This window comes from Heteronotia binoei, chromosome 20 (assembly GCF_032191835.1).
Source record: "Heteronotia binoei isolate CCM8104 ecotype False Entrance Well chromosome 20, APGP_CSIRO_Hbin_v1, whole genome shotgun sequence".
Classification (NCBI taxonomy): Eukaryota; Metazoa; Chordata; class Lepidosauria; order Squamata; family Gekkonidae; genus Heteronotia; species Heteronotia binoei.
This window is the reverse complement of record NC_083242.1, coordinates 16,181,721-16,201,605: the sequence shown is the minus strand read 5'-3', so window position 1 is coordinate 16,201,605 and position 19,885 is coordinate 16,181,721. Positions and strand designations below refer to the sequence as shown.

Genomic DNA, 19,885 nt, shown 5'->3' with positions numbered 1-19,885 from the left:
GTTCCAGAGTGTTCCTGCTCAAAAAAAGCCCCACCCACATATCTCCCATATTCAGGTTCCAGGTGTTCCCTGACCAGTGTCTGCTCCTTCTTTGCCCTCCGGGGAGGGTGTCAAACACACCCTGCCATACAGAGCATCCCCCAGAGTGTCCAGATGCTCCAGGGAGAAAAGAGACTGTTGTTCCACACATTAGGAGCTGTTCTACCTGGAATGTGTGCCTTGGGGTGGATCTATTGAGGAACACATTCATGATTTGTTCTTTCAAACAGAAGAAGAGATTGGGTTTATACCCTGTCCTTCACTACCTGAAGGAGTCTCAGAGCGGCTCACAATCTCCTTTCCCTTCCCCTCCCCCACAACAGACACCCTGTGTGGTAGGTGGAGCTGAGAGAGCTCTCACAGAAACTGCTCTTGAGTGGAACACCTCAGTGAGAACTTGTGGCTGACCCAAGGTCACATCAGCAGGTGCAGGTGGAGGAGTGGGGAATCAAACCGGGTTCTCTCAGATAAGAATCACTGCACTTAACCACTACATCGAACTGGCTCCAATCATTCCACTCCAGTCAGATTTGTTCATGTTCCATGGGGGTGGGGTGTAGGAAGCCAATTCTTAATCCCGCTGATCATGTACAACATTTCTATTTTGCCCTTCCTTCCAAGGAGCCTCGGGCAGCAAATGGCTCTCCCCCCTCATTTTATCTTAACAACCCTGCAAGGTTGGTTAGGGTGAGACAGCAGAAGAGCACTGCTGGCCTAAACTGTCATCTAATGAGCATCAGAGCATGGAATGGAGCTCAGTTCTAGCCTAGGCGCCCTACCCCTAGAGGTGTCAAACTAATTTGTTACAAGGGCTGGATCTGACATAAATATCACTAGCGGGATTTTTTTTGTAGAAGGAACTCCTTTGCATATTAGGCCACACACCCCCTGATGTTGCCAAGCCTCCAAGAGCTTACAGGGCTCTTCGTACAGGGCCTACTGTAAGCTCCAGGAGAATTGGCTACATCGGGGGGTGTGGTGTGTGGCCTAATATACAAAGGAGTTCCTGTGACAGAAAAAGCCCTGCATACCACCATACTTCACCTTCGTCGGTTATCAGTTTACTAGTTTAGTGACGCCGACAGCATCTTTAAAAATCAGCAGACAAACTGGTTTTAAGGAGAAATTCGTCCGTGATGAGCAACCTCATAGACCTGTCTTCCCTCCCTCCCACAGGTTGAATTACATGTATCGTCCTGAAACAGATATACTTGGGGGTCTGTTCCACACACCCCAACGCTATACTCGGCAGATCCATTTCAAGATATTCAGCCAAGGAGGCACCAGACTGCGCTGACTCGCAAATACTTTCTGGCCCTTGCAGAGTACCTGAATGTAAATCAGGGCAAACGCAGTACCCAGGTAGAGAGCAAAATGATGTTGTTAACTGGACAACTAGAGCCTGAATTACGGGGACGCTGTATGTAATTCCCTGTGTTGCAGAGTGTTAAAGCTGCAGTACTGCAGTCCTAAGCTCTGCTAATTATCTGAGTTCGATCCTCGGCGGAAGCTGGGTTTTCAGGTAGCCTCAGCCTTCCATCCTTCTGAGGTCGGTAAAATGAGTACCCAGCTTGCTGGGGGGGAAAGCGTAGATGACTGGGGAAGGCAATGGCAAACCACCCCGTAAAAAAGTCTGCAGTGAAAATGTTGTGAAAGCAATGTCACCCTAGAGTCGGAAACGATTGGTGCTTGCACAGGGGACCTTTCCTTTTCCTTTCCTGTATGTAATTAAGATTGTAAATAATCTAAATTTGAACAAGTTAATTTTTAGAGCCTTTGACCGCTTTTAACTTGTAAGTTGCTGTAATTGTAATGGCCAATGGCTTTACACAATAACTTTTACTACTGCTATTGGGGCAGGATGAACTATTAGGGGCAGGATGAGAGCCAGTTTGGTGCAGTGATTAAATGTGCGAACTTTAATCTGGGAGAACCGGGTTTGATTTCCCACTCCTCCACATGCACCTGCTGGAATGGCCTTGGGTTAGCCATAACTCTCATGGGAGTTGTCATTGAAAGGGCAGCTGCTGCAAGAGCTCTCTCAGTCCCACCCACCTCACAGGGTGTCTATTGTGTGTGTGTGTGGGGGGGGAAGGTAAAAAAGATTGTGACCGCTCTGAGATTCAGAGTATAGGGCAGGATATAAATCCCATATCATCATCTTCTTCTGTTTACCAGATATCTACTGATCAGTCAGCTGTAAGCCGTCTTCTAAGAAGGTGTCTTACGATAAAGTTATATTAAATAAATAAAAAGGTAAAGGTAGTCCCCCGTGCAAGCACCAGTTGTTTTCGACTCTGGGGTGATGTTGCTTTCACAACGTTTTCACGGCAGACTTTTTACTGGATGGTTTGCCATTGCCTTCCCCAGCCATCTACACTTCCCCCCCAGCAACCTGGGTGCTCATTTTACTGACCTTGGAAGGATGGAAGGCTGAGTCAACCTGGAGCCGGCTACCTGAACCAGCTTCCGCTGGGATCAAACTCAGGTCGTGAGCAGAGAGCTCGGACTGCAGTGCCATGGGGCTAATATTAAATAAATAAACCAATTCAAAAGCAGAGTACCTGGATGTGGGTCTCAGCAGATCCCCTTCCTGATGATTCTCTCTGATGGGTAGAGGCGCTGTGCTCATGGGGAGATTCCCTCTTTCGGGCATCAGCTTTGGAGAACACCCCCATCAGGCGCTCGAGGGACTGCTCCAGCTCTTCCTCGGAACATTCCAGACGTCTTCCGACGCTGCCGGAGGAGTAGGAGCTCGACGCTGGGGCGGTTTTGGTATCTTTCTCACTCTCGATAACATCGTCGGGCCGCTGCTTCATTAAAATATACACGAGCACCACCAAGATCAGGCATAAATAGACGATCCATACTTCCTGCATGGAGGCTACTGGGCTACTGAAGGCTGGAGGGCCTGAGATGTTGCCGGAAGCTAGGGATGGATTTTGCAGGCCTTTCCAGGGCCCAAATGTAAAGTCTTGCAGCGTCTGCTCGACGAGAAAGTGTATTTAATGGATAGCACCGGTAATGATTGATTGTGCTTATATCCTTTTCAAAAACAAGGCAGAAAACAAGAAAACAATATTAACAATATCCAAACAATATTAAAAACTGATAACTAATTGATAATCCAACCAGCCCACTAACTAATAAACTAGTAAACACTGAAGCGAGGATTTTACAATCACATTCTAAAAAGGACTTTTCAATTTAAGGAAGACCAAGCAGAAGGAAAAATAAAATAATTTCTCCTTCTTAATACACGTTAAGTTTTCTTAAGGCATTAAAGAAACTTCCTTTCCATATTTTATTTATCTATCTATTTCTGCACATTTATATCCTGCGCCTCTTGAAGCAGCTTGGTGCGAACCCAGCTGCATTTTTTATCCTGATCAAAGCCACCAAGTAATACACTGTCTTTCAGTTTGCAAAAACATATATTACAAGGCTTGTGTACGATACATAATAAACAATACAATAATGATACAGGCTGGCGGTGCTAGGGCCGTTTAAAGTAACAGAAACCCCAAAAGGGCCAAAAAAACCCTGTCCCCAAATGAATAGATATAAGTCCAAACTTGGAAATAGTCCAACTGGAATTCACAAAGTGGGTGCTCCTGAGGAACGTAGCTTCAGTGTAGCCGCCTCCTTAAAAAGACGCCTCTCCCATTTTGATGACGTTTCAATTGTTTTCTTCAGTTTAACAGCTCAATTATTTAGGAACCCTGTTCTACATTCTCTAATCACAGCATCAAGCTTCTCACTTCAGTGTGAACATCGGGCTCTTGCATTCTTTATGATGTGTCGTACACAATCCTTGTAATATATATTTTTGCAAACTGAAAGTTGGTGTATTACTTGGTGGCTTTGAACAGTCTACTAATTACACCAAGTGCGCTTCAAGCAGCAGCATTTTTAATCCTGGCTAGAAGCATTTATCCTCACACCTTTTCAGAGCAAGCAAGAACATCCAAGCTTTATCATTCAAAATCACCACATGTTCCTTCAAACGGTTTCTTTTTAAAACAGCTCCCTAACGACAAAACATGAGACAATTAACTTGAAATAACTTTCCTCACTGTTAAATCATTTTGTCTGGAATACCCTCACCCAGATCAGGGTAGTTTTACAGCAAAAGGAAAACAGCCACTAAAATTTTGTTGTACAGTAAAAAAAAAAAATCTAATACAAAGTAAACATTATTTGTGGGTTTCTCCCTCCCACCCACTCCCCAATTTGCAAACAAAAGTGATATCATTACAACATTTATTAGGTTGTGTTTCCCTCTCTTGGCTGGTCCAGAACGAAGCCCGTCCTGATGGATATTCAGTGAGCAGGGAGCCCGAGATCCGTCCCTTTGCAGACGCTGTGCCCTGCAAAAATTCCTCTTCTAAAAGCTTTTCTCCTGCTGGGCATCTATGGTCCCTTCAAACCCACACAAGCCAACAGCCAAAGGCCAAATTAGGATTCCTCGATCCACCCCTGTCTTTAACCAATGGCAGGAGACAGATTCTGCAACCAGGACACCGGTTCACGGGGTTTAGAATATGGCAGGAGTGGCCAATCAGGAAGCAGAGAATGCCTGGCTGGTGGGCCAAGCATCTTCTGGGGTCAGAATGCAAGTCAGGGGCTCTGCCAAAGGTTTTGGGTTACAACGGAGGGTGCCAGGGCTAAAAAGAGGGAGAAGTTCGAGCCAGGGGCCAGATGTCCCTTTCTGTTTTACACCCGTCAGCTGGCTGGCTGATCAATTCCAGAAGCTGCTGAATCGTTTGGGCTCAGAATTGGGTCTCCTCCATGCCCAGGTACCAGGGGAACTCAGTGCAATTCTGGAGGGCCCATAAGGAAGATGTTCCGCAAGGGGATAGTGGTTGCATCATAGCCAGCATCCTCTTTTTTCCATTTCTCTCCATCTTCACTTCGGCCCCCCCTCTCTTCCTGCCCGTGAGTCAGAAACACAGTCAGAGTGGGGTAACAAAGGAATGTTTGATGCCACCTAAGACAATGTAGCCAATTCTCTTTTTTTGCTTTTAATTGTTTTTAATGGTTGTATGTCGCCTAAAGCTGGGGTGGCCAAACTGTGGCTCGGGAGCCACATGTGGCTCTTTCACACATACTGTGTGGTTCCTGAAACCCCCGCTGCCCTATCAGCAGGCTCAGAGAAGATATTTGTCTCTTTAAATCACTCCTCCTAGCTAAGCCAGTTGGTGGCTCAGATGTATTTAAAGCGCTTTTTTCCCACCTCCACCTCCCCCATCTGTTTTCCTTCCTTGCGGCTCTCAAACATCTGATGTTTATTCTATATGGCTCTTAAATTAAGCCCACCCCTGGCCTAGAGCCTGAAATTGCCAGGTTCAGGAGATCCATAAACCGAATATATAAATAAATAAATGTAGACTGGGCTGGTAGGGATTGACAGAATGGCCTGGATTGCACTTCCAGATGACAGAATATGGAGTTTGACTGTAAAGCAGGGAATACTGGTGGGTGAATATTCCCTTAAACCATCCCTACAGGTAAAAAGCCTGTGCTGCCTTTTAAAATTGATGCCCCATTTCTCTCAGCATTCACAGCCAGTCCCCCTCCATACCACTGAGGGAAGCATGTTGGTGGAACAAAAACCTGCAGCCGAAGCACAACCTGTTGGCTCCTTTGCCCGTTTTATTCCTCATAATCAACATCAAATTTGACCAGCTGCGTCAGATGCCGAATCGGAAGGCCTTCTGCTGATCATAGAATTCAGCGACGCCCTTTAGCAATTATCAGCTGCAATTGCTTTTCCAAAAACTTGTTCATATGCAACAAAAAGCACGGAAGGAGAGAAAGAAGCCCAGATGGAGAAATGCATACAGACATTTTTATTGACTCGTGTAGTTCTTCACTCAATACAGCTTTCGTTATTGTCATGCCCCCCTCTCTTCTCCCACTCTACAGTTCAAACAGAGCTTTCAAAGAGAGCACATTTAAAGCAAAGAGTCTTCGCCCTTTACCGGCTGTCTTTCCCAGGATGCTGGTTTCTTTCACTGCTTACCATTTCCCTTTTATCCCTCTGTTTGTAAATTGACCTTTTATGATGGGTTAACGATACCTACTGTACCGCTCAAAGAAGCCTCCCCTTTTTATATTGTGTGTGTGTGTGCGCACGCCTGGAAGTCATGGTGACCTCAGGCGACCCCTACCGGGGCATGGAGGACCTTCAGAGAAGCGGCTTGATCCAGCCTGCCTCTGCCTCCCGGTCCTGGTATTCCAAGGAGGCCTCTGATCCAAGTACTTGCCAGGCTTGGCCCTGCTCAGCTTCTGAGATCAGGCTTGCCTGGGCTATCCAAGTCAGGGCACCCTTGATGTAAAGACTGGATGACAAGAGTGCCTCTTGCCATGATTGTAGTCCTGCTGTATGACCTTTGCTTGCAATGCCCTGTTATCTTTGTAGTAACCAAGTGAAGTGATGGCCAAAGTCACAGGCCTGCCTTCTGGGGATTATGTGTGCACCTGCAGAAAGAAGGGAGCTATGGGACCCGAACTTTGGTGGGAGGGGAGGTTTGCTTGCTTGGTGCCATTATTCAAATGTTTGACAGTCATCATAAAGGGTATAAGTACAGGGTGAAAGTCTGCCAGAATCAGACTGATTTCTCACTAAACTTACCCCACTCTCACTTTCTTCCTTGGGGCTGCTGCTGGATTTTGCACAAACTGCCCCGGACCAGCGAGTTGCCCCGCCTCTCTTCAAGTTCCCTCCGCAGCAGGCGGGATCCTCTGAAAACCGGTTTCTGTCTGCCGCAGAGGGAACTTGAAAAGGGGTTGGGCAACTCGCCGGCTTGGGCAGTTTGTGCGAAATCCAGCAGCAGCCCCGCAGCGAAAATTAGCAACGAGACCGGAACAGGGTGAGTGAGAAATCGGTCTCAGTTTTTGCAAGAACCGTCTTGCCCTACGGAAGTCGGTATTTCAATAAAACCTATTTACTACAAGGTCTGATGTTGACAGCTGAACGACCGTGGACTTGACACTCGAGATTGTAGCAGAATACCACCCCCTTCCCTCACAAGCTATTGTGCTGCTAAGGTTAAAATCTTTAAAAAAGCAGGAATTCGCAGCACCTGATGAAAACCAACTCACAATCGTTCATGTAGAGTTCTTAGAAAAAATTAAACTGGAACTCTTCTTGGGACGGTGTGAATCTAAAAGAGCAAGTGTTGGCTGTTCCGGCAAAACGGAGAAGAGGGTCCTTGGGGTTTTTACTTTTCCCGGCCGCTTTGTCCGACTTCCTGAAAACCGTGCTGCTCTTTCGGCGTGCGTCTTCGGTCACTTCTGCAATACGTCCCGCCTTTGAAGCTTCAGAGGAGAGGAGAGGCAATGTTAAGGTCTACCTCCCAATATAGCAGGGGTGGCCGATGGTAGCTCTTCAGATGTTTTTGCCTACAACTCCCATCAGCCCCAATCATTGGCCATGCTAGCTGGGGCTGATGGGAGTTGTAGGCAAAAAAACATCTGGAGAGCTACCGTTGGCCACCCCTGAAATACAGCATACGCGTTAGCAGCTTTGTGACATTTTTAACCAATTCACTGATCTCTCTTTTCATCTCAGATCTATTTGCATGCCTAGCAGTCAACACACCGAGCAAAGCATGCCACACTCTACAGGCCTGGGGAGAAAAGGGTGGTTTGGAGAAGGACAGTGGCTCAGTGGTAGAGCATCTGCTTGGTAAGCAGAAGTCCCAGGTTCTATTCCTGGCATCTCCAACTAAAAGGGGTCCAGGCAAATAGGTGTGAAAAATCTCAGCTTGAGACCCTGGAGAGCCGCTGCCAGTCTGAGTGGACAAGACTGACTTTGATGGACCGAGGGTCTGATTCAGTAGAAGACAGCTTCATATGTTCATATGGTTCATTAGGGTTCATTCTTGTGTTTGTTCCTTTCTTCTGTATTATGCATTCTGCATCAACTGCTATTTTGATGAAATTCATCTCCTGTTTGAGGGGAAGAGGCTCAAGCCCCACATTTTGGCCACCAGAAATCTTATTCAACAGCTTCTCTAGAATCCACTGTGTTACCAAGATAACATCCACCTACTTTCAAGCATCTACTTGCAATCATAAGGCCTAGAAACTTGCTTTTCAATTAATGTTAAGTGGGGATTTCTCAGGGAAGCTGATTTTCGCAGCCAGTGACATTGCGAAATTGTGGCAAACAAGGGCCTCCCCTCCTTTCCATCCAAAGGTCCCTTTCTCCAACCACTTGCTATGATCAACTGAATTAATTTTCAGGCTCAGTCTGAAATTGAGAGAGAGAGAGAGATTGATTTAATTCTGTATCAAGAGAACCAAAATTATGTCCCCGCTCAAAAGCTGAACTATTCCACATGACCTGTAAAACAGGGATGTTCCACCAGGCCTTTGGTTGACATGGCGACACCACATTAGACCAGCCTCCCCTGGCCCTCCCCCTCCTGCCATTCACCTGTGCTATTCACACTTTCTATGTCCTGATTGGTGGGAATGCTTTGCCACTTTTAAAAAATCAAATTTAGTACACATACAAGGGCTAATTTTTTTTCCTGAGAGCATCTTAATAGCATTATCGCCATCTTGCGATTTATGTACAGAACTAAATTTTAATCTTTTATCTTATGTTTTATCTTTTAAATTGTTATACTCACATGTTATGAGCTGCCCTGAGCCCCTGGTGGTGTAGGGTGGGATAAAAATCAAATGAAATCAATCAATTAATAAAAGAGTTAAAGGCAGAGGTAACATCTCCAGACAAGGCAACCAGATCTGAAGGTGTTAGGCCAGGGGTGGCCAAACTTGCTTAATGTCAGATGTTTCAGGGACGGACGGAAGGAAGGAAGGAAGGAAGGAAGGAAGGAAGGAAGGAAGGAAGGAAGGAAGGAAGGAAGGAAGGAAGGAAGGGAGGGAGGGAGGGAGGGAGGGAGGGAGGGAGGAAGGAAGGAGGGAAGGAGGGAAGGAGGGAAGGAGGGAGGGAGGGAAGGAAGGAAGGAAGGAAGGAAGGAAGGAAGGAAGGAAGGAAGGAAGGAAGGAAGGAAGGAAGGAAGGAAGGAAGGAAGGAGGGAGGGAGGGAGAGGGGGGAGAGGGGGGAGATGGAGGGAGGAAAACAGATGGGGAGAGAGGTGGAAAGAAAGCAATTTTATCTTTAAATGCATTCTTCAAGCTGTTGGCTGCCTTGGCTTAGAGAAGCAATTTAAAGAGACAAAAACCTTCTCCAAGCTGGCCAACGGGGCTGTGGGGGCTTCGAGAGCCACACAATACGTTTGAAAGTGTCACATGTGGCTCCCTTGCCATAGTTTGGCCGCCCCTGGTATAGACGGTCCTCTACCTCTAACAGTGGGGTCTATGCTGTTGAACTAACACCTAATCTTGGCAACATCCAACACAGGGAAGAGGGAGAAGCTCCGATTCATTGCCGCTTCCAAATCCCTGTCCACGACCCCCCAATGTGTGCCTGGGCTTCCTTACCTGCTTGCATGAGCTTCAGCTGCTTCTGCCTTTCCTCTGCCATTTTCTTCCTGTAATCGCCAAACATGAGTCGCATGATCTGGCGCTTCTTGGCCAGCACGGCTTTCTCGCTGCGTAGCGTCTTGATGGCCCGCAGCGCCTCGTCTGCTGGATTAAAGCATGGAACGTGTCACAAAACGGAGCGTAAAAGAAGCCCTGTGTGAGATGGGACTCCCTGATCAGCTTCCATGACTTGATGGGATTCGGCTTGCCTGAGCGATCCAGGGCAGGGCCCCGCCTTCAGGTTTTCCCAACCGTTTGCCAGGGGTTCCAGTTTGGCGGAAATTATTTTCCAGGCATTTTGGGTTGCTAACGGTTTCCGAGCTGGGTTTACCACTGTTTCTACTGAACGCCTGTAAGCAGGGCTCACTTTCTAGCAGGAACCCCCTTGCATATTAGACCACACCCCCTGATGTAGCCAATCCTCCAAGAGCTTACAGGGCTCTTCTTACAGCGCCTACTGTAAGCTCTTGGAGGACTGGCTACATCAGAGGTCTGTGGCCTGATATGTAAAGGAGCTCTTGCTAGAAAGTGAGCCCCTTCCTGTAAGGCACCTATGTTGAGAAAGGAGGGGGGGGGGTCAGTTGTATTATTCATTTAGAACAGGTTCCTCAACTACTGGTCCATGGCCCTCTAGCAACTGGGCCACGGAGTGAGGCCTCACCATCTCTTTCATCCGCCTGGGTCCCGGGCTGGCAGAAGAGGCAGCACTGCAACCTTAGCCTACCCCCTTATTTATGGGCCCTCACTGATGTGGCATTCACTGGCACAGGAGGTGGTGGCGGCCACAAGTATAGCCACCTCAAGAAGGGTTTAGATAAAAATATGGAGCACAGGTCCATCAGTGGCTATTAGCCACAGTGTATGTGTGTATATAAATTTTTTTGCCACTGTGTGACACAGAGTGTTGACCTTGATGGGCCGTTGGCCTGATCCAACATGGCTTCTCTTATGTTCTTATCAGCGGGGGTCTTTAAACGGGAGGGGTAGGCAGACTGGCCTTCTTCCACCCGGCCACCTAGTGGGGAGGTGACAGAAACAGCCCCAGCTCCTCCCATTTAAAGACCCCCATGGGGGGGCAGGACAGAGTGCAGGCAGGGGGCAGCCTAGAGTGGCCAAAACCCCACCGCTGCCCCCTCCCCCACCGGTCCATGGAAAAATTGTCTTCCATGAAACGGGTCCCTGGTGCCAAAAAAGGCTGGGGACCACGGGCTTAGAATATCTGTATGCCGCCTCTCCAGACCGGCTTGAGGATGCAAGTGACAAGAAATCCAAACCAGGAAGACAGACAATGAAAGACCCCACACATATTAAAAACATATGAAATAAAGCACATCAAACATATCAAATAAAGCACAAATAAAAGCTCATCAGACAGAGAGATCTAGAAGAATACTGACAGAACCATCCTCAGAGAAGGAGCGAACCGTTAAAGGAGAACGGCTGCCCTGCCCTAGAGAGCCCAGGCAAGACTGACCTCATCAGATCCCAGAAGCTAAGCAAGGCTGACCTGGCAACTGCTTGGACGGGAGCCCTCCTTGGAATACCAGCAGTCGGGAGGGCAGGGTGGATCAAGCCACTTCTCTGAACATCCTCTCTGCCCCAGTAGGGGTCACGAGAAGTCAGCATGACTTTCAGGCATGCATGCATGCGCGCACACACACACACACAAAATATATAAAGCGCGCACGCGCATAGAGCCAAAAAAGAGAACAGTAAAAAGCTTGAGTGGATGAAGTAAAATGTTTGGCCTCGCACTGAGTAGTGCCAGGCCAGCCTCATGGGAGCAGGCATTCCAAAGAGGAGGAGGAAAGGAAGAGGAGACTGGATTTATACCCCACCCTTTACTTGGAAGTCTCAGAGCAGCTTACATTCTCCTTTCCCTTCCCCTTCCCACAAGAGACACCCTCTGAACATTGTTCCCTCTAAGCTGCAGAGTCTTGTGAGCAAAAATTCTACAAAAAATAGCTACTGGCATTAAAGTTGTGAGTTACTGGGATTAAAGTGGTGAGCTACTGCCTAAATGAGTTTGCTCTGGGGCCATCCTTCCTGAGCTAAGACAAAAATGTGTGAGCCGGAGGCTAAAAATCTGTGAGCCAGCTCACGCTAACTCAGCTTAGAGGGAACACTGCCTCTGAGGTAGGTGGAGCTGAGAGAGCTCTGGAAAAACTGCTCTTGAGAGAACAGCTCTGGGAGAACTGTGTCTGGCCCAAGGTCACACCAGCAGCTGCATGTGGAGGAATGGGGAATCAGGCCTGGTTCTCCCAGGTTAAGAGTCCATGCACTTAAGCATTACACCAAACTGGCTCTTAGCCTCTGGAAACCACCCACCTTCCCTCTGCAGACAGGAGCGCAGAGAGCAGGGCTTGGCAATATGGAACTCAACTGGCAATATGGAAAGAGGCAGTCCTTCAAGTATTACTTCCGTACTGCAAGCAAAGGCACTCAGGCATATGCAACCAGGGGACTTAGCAATTCATAGCTCAAGCTCTCAGCTGCTGCACCGGCAGAAGCCTCTTCAGTTGGCATTCGCAGCTTGGCAATCTCCCCGGCATCTACGCAGGCCAATTGCACCCTGCAATCCGACTCACTCTGCCTCGGAGATGACTTCTGAGTCTTCAGCCCCAGTTCCAGCTGCTCCACGCACCACTCCACCTCCCTCTTCACCTGCTCGCCCGACTGCTGCACAAAGAAAGGGGGACGAGACACCAGTTAGAACAGACACCGCTACGTCAGCATCTTCCTCCTCTCCAGATGTCTGTTAGGAGTTGTGTGTTCCCTGTTTCGAGGAGGGCAAATGGGATGGGAGGAAAGAGAGACCTGACTTGCAAAACACCCTATTTCAAAGGTGGGGCTAGCAAAGCTTGGATCTCCACTCCTCTTCCAAAGGAACCACTAGAAATGTAGTTGCAGACCAGGGTTTCCAAAAGCAATGAAGGTCTTTCTTGTATTCAGTCTGATTATTCCCATCACTCACTATCGGAAATTATTTCACTGGAGACTGGAGGGCATGAACCTGGAATTTTTTTGTCCTACCACCGAGCCATGTCCCCTCATTACAGATCTTCCCCAATGGAGTCAGATGAAGGGCTGCTTAAGGGGTTGGTAATGCAAGCAAGCTCACATCAGGATTGTGATCCGGCCCTGCAGAACAGTTGTCGGACTGGAGTGAATGATAACACTGACTCTGATTTTGCTGGTCCCTCATACCGAAGCCCCAAATCATTTCCAACTCTGATGATTTATTAAAGTTTTGCAACCAGAACCAAGCATACAAAGTAACACGTACCTATGTTGTCCAATCATGTATTTTTTTGTTCCTGCACCATAAATTGGAGGCCTCAGTGGCAGAGTTTGGACAAAGATTCCAAGATGCCCCCCACCCTCCTACTTACAAGGAACAGTTCAGTTACATACCTCACACACCTCAGTCTGGTCAGATGCGGCTTTGACCTGGAGTCTATCTTCATTTACGTTTTTGCGGGGCTCTACCTTTGAGGACTGTTTTTTCCTCTTTTTCCTTTTGGATGATCCACCAGCAGCTGCAGCGTTCACTTCTTTATGAGCCGTTTCTTTCTTTTCCATGACAGCTGTCAAGCGATTAAAGAATTTTTTACCAATCAACCTTCTGCCTCTTTGCTGGATTTAATTAAATCCATTAAATGTTCATAAAGCTGCATATTTGAAAGAAGCATGTCGGAAGTGGACCACAACAATCAGCCTTTGATCTGGTAAAGTAAAGGTAGTCCCCATTAAAAGGTAAAGGGGAGGGACGGTGGCTCAGTGGTAGAGCATATGCTTGGGAAGCAGAAGGTCCCCGGTTCAATCCCTGGCATCTCCAAAAAAGGGTCCAGGCAAATAGCTGTGAAAAAGCCTCAGCTTGAGACCCTGGAGAGCCGCTGCCAGTCTGAGAAGACAATACTGACTTTGATGGACCAAAGGTCTGATTCAGTAGAAGCCAGCTTCATATGTTCAAAGGTAGTCCCCTGTGCAAGCACCAGTCGTTTCCGACTCTGGGGTGACGTTGCTTTCACAACGCTTTCACAGCAGACTTTTTATGGGGTGGTTTGCCATTGCCTTCCCCAGTCATCTACACTTTCCCCCCAGCAAGCTGGGGACCTCAGAAGGATGGAAGGCTAAGTCAACCTAAGCCGGCTATCTGAAACCAGCTTCCGCCGGGATCTAACTCAGGTCATGAGCAGAGAGTTCAGACTGCAGTACTGCAGCTTTACCACTCTGCGCAACGTTACCACAAAATTAATTTGCATTCAATGCTGGTAAAAAACAAAGTCTGAACAATAAAAGAGTGATAGTTTAAACTTTGGGATTTAAATTTGGGATTGACAATCAGTAGTAGTGGCAAGTTTGAAAGAAGATGGAAATGGCTGATTGAGATCACCAAAAAAAGATGCTGAAGTGTACTGCGAGTATTCAAGTGCTGATAAGTGCTATAATGCCATTGGCTTGATCCAACATGGCTTCTCTTGTGCTCTTATTAACACATGGAATTCACTGCCGCAGGAGGTGGCGGCAGCTACAAGCACAGACACCTTCAAGAGGGGATTGGACAAGCATATGGAGCAGAAGTCCATCAGTGGCTATTAGGCACAGCTTATCGTTGGGACTCTCTGTCTGGGGCAGTGATGCTCTGTATTCTTGGTGCTTGGCTGGGGGCACAGTGGGAGGGCTTCTAGTGTCCTGGCCCCACTGATGGACCTCCTGATGGCACCTGGGTTTTTTGGCCACTGTGTAACACAGAGTGTTGGACTGGATGGGCCACTGGCCTGATCCAACACGGCTTCTCTTATGCTCTTAACACTTTAATGTCCAAGAAAAGAACTTGTGTTAAGCTGTGATTTTGGAAAACAATCACTGTTTAAAAGTGCAAATTTCTGACATCTCAACATAAAATTCTTTGTGACAATAAGGGAAAGGACAAGATAACTTCAGTTTGTCAAAAGATAGATTCAGGTGGGTCACTGTGTCAGTCTGAAGCGACAGAACAAAATTTGAGTCCAGTGGCACCTTTAAGACCAATTTTACCAATTCTAGATATAAGCTTTTGTGTGCAAGTACACTGTATACAAAGTGCGCTTATACCTTGAATGAGACTTCATTGGTCTTAAAGGTACTGCTGGACTTAGACTTTGTTCTTCGACTTGCCAGACTGCTATTTTCACGGCTTGGGAGACCGGAAGCAAGTTGTAGACTCATCGGCTCCTTCCTCAGCCTCCCCCTTTTGCGTGTAGCTTATGTTTTCCATTTAGGGTAAAACCGTAGTGCGTTATACTGTCTGAACCAGCCAACTACGGGCAGCACCTGCCCTCGAAGCTGGAACTGTAAACCGCGGTTTGAAACCAGATTCCGCTTTGGAGGAAAAAGCACAAACTAGATTTTGCCATTTCAGGGAAGCCCCGAGCAAGAGACAGCTGAGTGAGGCCTTTAACTTGTTTCCTGTTATCCCAACCACAGTATATCTATTTTAAATAATTTATTATGTAATTGATTATATTTAAAACTTTTGTTTACATTGTTTTACTTGAATCATGGAATTCCATGTCTGTGAGCCGCCCTGAGCCCGCCTTTGGCGGGGGAGGGCAGGATACAAAAATAAATTTATTATTATTATTAGTATAGGGCAGGGGTGGCCAAACTGTGGCTCAGGAGCCGCATGTGGCTCTTTCACACATATTGTGTAGCTCACGAAGCCCCCACTGCCCCATCAGCCAGCTTGAAGGAGGCATTTGTCTCTTTAAATCACTTCTCTCAGCCAGCCAGCCAGCAGCTTGGAGAATGCATTTAAAGTTAAAGTTGCTTTATTTCTACATCTCCCCATCTACTTGCCTTCCTTCCTTCCTTGTGGCTCTCAAGCGTTTATTCTATGTGGTTCTTACATTAAGCAAGTTTGGCCACCCCTGGTATAGACGAGGAATCCCCAAGGCAGTGCCTGCACACTGGTTTGAGAAAGTGTTTTGAGAAACTGGGTGGGACCAAGTGAGGCTCCTTCCCAGCAGGACTTTTGATTGGCCGGTGGGGATTTGATTGGCAGTGCAGAATAAAATAAAATTTGTGTGGCGGCAGCTGCCACTTCAGCACTGGTTCCATTCTCTCTCTCTCCCCTTTGGGGACTTCTAGTTTGAAAGACCATCCGAACTGGGAGTCTCTTAGAAAGAAAGGCACATGTAATATTTTCTTACCGATCACCCTTGCAGTCACATGCCAGTGGCAAAATACCTGCAAAAATCTGTGTCCTTAACCCTGCTGATTACATTTGCCTATTGCTATGCACTTCCTGTGAATGAACAAACCTGAGCTTTAGCGGACTGTTTATTAAAACAATTACGGAGGCTTGCAAATCACAATAATAATCCATTCTCAAGAAGTATTAATAATCCATTCTCAAGAAGTATTTACAATCCCTCTTCCACCTAGACAACTCTATGTTATTCGTAAACTACAAGGGGAAAAAAAACATCACCTTTTATAAAGCTTTCTTCACTGAAATAGATTTTTAAACTCGCCATAGGCGAGGAGGAGGAAGAGGAAGAAGATTTATACCTCACCCTTCATTCTCAGAGCAGCTTAGTTTCCTTCCCTTTCTCTCCCCACAACAGACGCCCAGTGAGGTAGGTGGGGTTGAGAGAACTGCTCTTGAGAGAATGGCTCTGAGAGAACTGTGACTGGCCCAAGGTCGCCCAGCTGGCTGCATGTGGAGGAGGAGGGAGGGAATCCAACCTGGTTCTCCAGATTAGAGTCTGCCACTCTTATTTTATTTATATTTATTTATGATTTATATCCCGCCCTTCCCACAAGATGGCTCAGGGCGGCTTAACCACTACACCAAACTGGCCCTCAAGAGTAGCTCCGACTTGCAGCCATTGTCTCCATACCTTCTTCCAGCGAAGGATTTCCATCATCTCTTGGATCACTACCACTTCCTGCCTCCAATCTACTGGGCTTGAGGGAGACTGAACTCTCCGGCATCTCCGTGGCTTTTCTCAAGAGAGTGTCTTCTTCCGTGGCTGCTTCTGCTGTATCCTCCAAACTTGGATCTGCGGCAGAAGGGGGCAGAAGACCATCAGGGATGATAAAATTGAAAGCAAACTCGGGCCCTTGCATCCCAGTGGGAAAGTGTAACATCTCCCATTGGCCCTCTTCTGCGGAGGGAATGCTACTAGCCGACTGCTCCTGGGCGTCCATCACGCCGTTTGCTTCTTCTGCGGTCCTGCTTATTTCTTCGGGGGCTCTCTCAGGAAGATCGAAGCCAAACTGAAAGCTATTATCGGACGGAGTAAACCATGACGAAGCCTCAGAGGGCTGGTCGGATTGCTTCCTGTACACCACGCTGGCTGACCCCAAAGCATCTCCTGGCTGAATTTGCACCTTCTCGGACTTCGCGGCTGTAAGAAACAGAAGGGTTGGTGTTTTCATTAAGCTACTATTTTTTGTTGCATCGATGCGACCTCTAACACAATGCACAACGCCAGACAGGTTCTTACTGAGGAATCCCCAATTCTCCATTCAGAATAAACCCCACCTCCCTACCAGACAGCATCCATAAGTGCCATTTGAAACAGAGTGGAAATCAATCGGCTTAAGAAAAGAGATGAATAGAAGAGACTGGATTTACACCCCATCCTTCACTCAGAGGCTGACAATCTCCTTCCCTTCCTCTCCCCACAGCAGATATCCTATGAGGTAGGTGAGGCTGAGAGAGCTCTGAGAGAACTGCTCTTGAGAGAACTGTGACTGACCCAAGGTCACTCAGCTGGCTGCATGTGGAGGAGTGCGGAATCAAACCTGTTTCTCCCAGATAAGAGTCTACCACTCTTAACCACTACGCCATGCTGGCTCTTAGAGGGGCAATTCTCTGTTTAGGATGCCCCAGGAGATGTCAGGATGAGTTGGAGACTCATTCTGGAATGTATAATGTTAACTGCTTGTGGGCGCTTCCCCATCCTCTCTAGGCTGGCTCATATTTCTCTGGGCAGTTGACCTGATCTCCTGGAAGATCAAGAAAAACAGGAAAAGAGAAATGGCAGGAAGAAGACAGATGCAACTGAAGCTACTTTACCGCTGCCCAAAAGCAGCGACAAGCATCCTGAGGCTTTCGCCAAGGGTGACAACAAGCAGTTTTGGCTTCGCTGGTGAATTAATGGGGGCCAAAGATCTGCCCAAGCAGTTCCATCTTCAAAAATGTCCCTCCTTCTCTTCCTGCACTAGACTGGAAACCGAGATGGGCAGAGCTTCTGCTCCTTTAACACCAGTACAGAAGAGGCATGTCAAAAGGTTCAGCTTTACTTACTGCTGCGTGCCTGTGTGTTAAAGTTACCATTTCTTACACAAGTGTTAAAGCCCCAGTAGTCCTGCCCTCAACTGCATCTAGTCATCCTAAACTGACAGCCTGGTCAGAAATCTCATCCTTGCTGCTGCTACCTTGTGGCAATTCCTAAAGCATTCAAGTGGAGAACGGTTGCGTGAGCGGTTCTGTATGGCGGCTGAGTGGCGTTCAGGGTGCTTGCAGAAGGGAGATTCAGCTGCCTCATTAAGTGAGGGCTAGCACTGCCTCATCTTGGTTAACCTACACCACAGGTGGCCAAACTGTAGCTCAGGAGCCACACGTGGCTCTTTCACACATACTGTGTGGCTCTCGAAGCCCCCATTGCCCCATCAGCCGGCTTGGAGAAGACATTTCTTATTAAATCATTTCTCCAACCCAAGCCAGCGGCTTAGAGAATGCATTTAAAGTTGCTTTCTTTCTGCCTCTACCTCCCTCGTTCCTCCCTCTCATCTATTTGCCTTCCTTCCTTCCAGCTCTCAAACATCAGACATTCATTCGGTGTGGCTCTTACATTACGCAAGTTTGCCCACCCCGACCAAATTCAGTGAGCTTGGTTCAAGTTACAAGGCGACATTGGAGAAGGATCACAGAGGCCCAGCACGGCTTGCTCTCCAGAAGCAGAATTTTTGCTCACAGGACTCCACGGCTTAGGGAGTATTGGAAGGGAGGGGTCCAAATGAAGTTAATAAGTAAAAAATAGAAATAAAACGCTCAGAAGTAGCAACATCACTGAACGAAGCCCAAGGAGTAGGCTCAACACCTCACCTGCTTTGCCTGTTCTCTTCCTCTCCTCCACCATCTTGAGCCGGTAGTCACCAAAAACCCGGTGCATCACCTGCCGTTTTTTCACCGAAGGAGCCTTCCGCGAGCGCAGCACCTTGAGGATGCGCTGAGACTCTGCCGCTGCTTCCCAGAATTGGGAGGGGGGGGAGATCAGAAAAGAATCACATGATTGCCCTCAGGACTTTTATTGTAACAGGAACTCCTTTGCATATTCTGTCAAGTCGGCTGTATTTTTGGGAATATATTTTCTAACTCTGGTTCAGAAGCAAGGGATTCTGGGTCCATACTGAACACCGAATGCTGCTAGCTAACTCTCCTTCCCCCCCCCCCCTCCTCCTAGCTATGCCTTTGTTGGGTAGTTTACTTTGAAATGCTGATATGGGAATGAGATGTTGGAGCCTTCTCAGACCAAAAGGGCTGTGGGAGTACAGAGCGCCGCGGCTTTGGTGTGAGAATGAGAGATTAACATCCTAGTGTGAAAACCTGTTGTTTAGTGTACCCCGCCCGTAGGAATCCTTTGATCTACACCTTAAAAATGCTTGGTTCATGTTTGGTACCTTAGTCCTTCAATTGTTATCATGGTCTACTTTTCGGCTTTCAATAAACTAGAAGCTTGTTTTCAACCAAGGACTCGTTATTGAATCCAGCTGACTTGACATTTTGAAGGACTCCCTTTATTGGAGTTCAACCTTTCCGGCAACTGAAAAGGCGATGTCCGATCAGCCTCCGGACAACGGGGAACTCCCAGCCAGAGCGGAGGGGGCCGAGACACCCTGGCACATCCACACTGCCAGAAGGACCGCGGCTTCCCCTCCCCAGTTCCAGTTGGTGGGCACCCCCCGGCAATACCAGCCGAGGACCTCGACCACGTTGATGGACCAGGCACCGATCCGCCGAGAGGCGATCATGACCCGCCACACCAAGCGGGTTCAACTGGCCGAAGCCACGGCTACCAACCCGGGAGAGCCGGAGGAAGGAGCCGAGGCGACCGCGACCCAAGCCCCGGGCGGCGGGAGCGAAAGCGTAGAGTGCGGGGAGGAGGACGAAGGGGGGCTGAAACCCAAGGACCCGCACGACGAGGACTTCCAGATGTTCCGGTCAATGGTGCGCCGTGAGGTCGACGGGGCAGTGAGGGACCTCAAGGACCAACTACAGACCCTGACCGCCCAACTGGGGAGAGCGTTGGGAGTAACCGGGACTCGCCAACAGCAGCCGGGGCCA

General features: G+C 48.0%; 1 protein-coding gene across 2 annotated transcripts in view; it reads right to left on the bottom strand.

Annotated features, from left to right (window-relative positions):
- Positions 1–5,876: 5,876 nt before the first annotated feature.
- The window catches only part of C20H8orf33 (chromosome 20 C8orf33 homolog), a 32,029-nt gene continuing 18,020 nt past the window's right edge, over positions 5,877–19,885 (bottom strand). For both annotated transcript variants that reach the window (XM_060261053.1, XM_060261052.1), the window contains exons 4-9: positions 18,647–18,784; positions 16,431–16,940; positions 12,958–13,130; positions 12,132–12,222; positions 9,502–9,648; positions 5,877–7,362 (exon numbers count right to left, since the gene is read on the bottom strand). In XM_060261053.1, the coding sequence (XP_060117036.1) occupies positions 7,166–7,362; positions 9,502–9,648; positions 12,132–12,222; positions 12,958–13,130; positions 16,431–16,940; positions 18,647–18,784 (1,256 nt within the window). In that variant the 3' untranslated portion in view covers positions 5,877–7,165. The remainder of the gene's footprint in view (positions 7,363–9,501; positions 9,649–12,131; positions 12,223–12,957; positions 13,131–16,430; positions 16,941–18,646; positions 18,785–19,885) is intronic.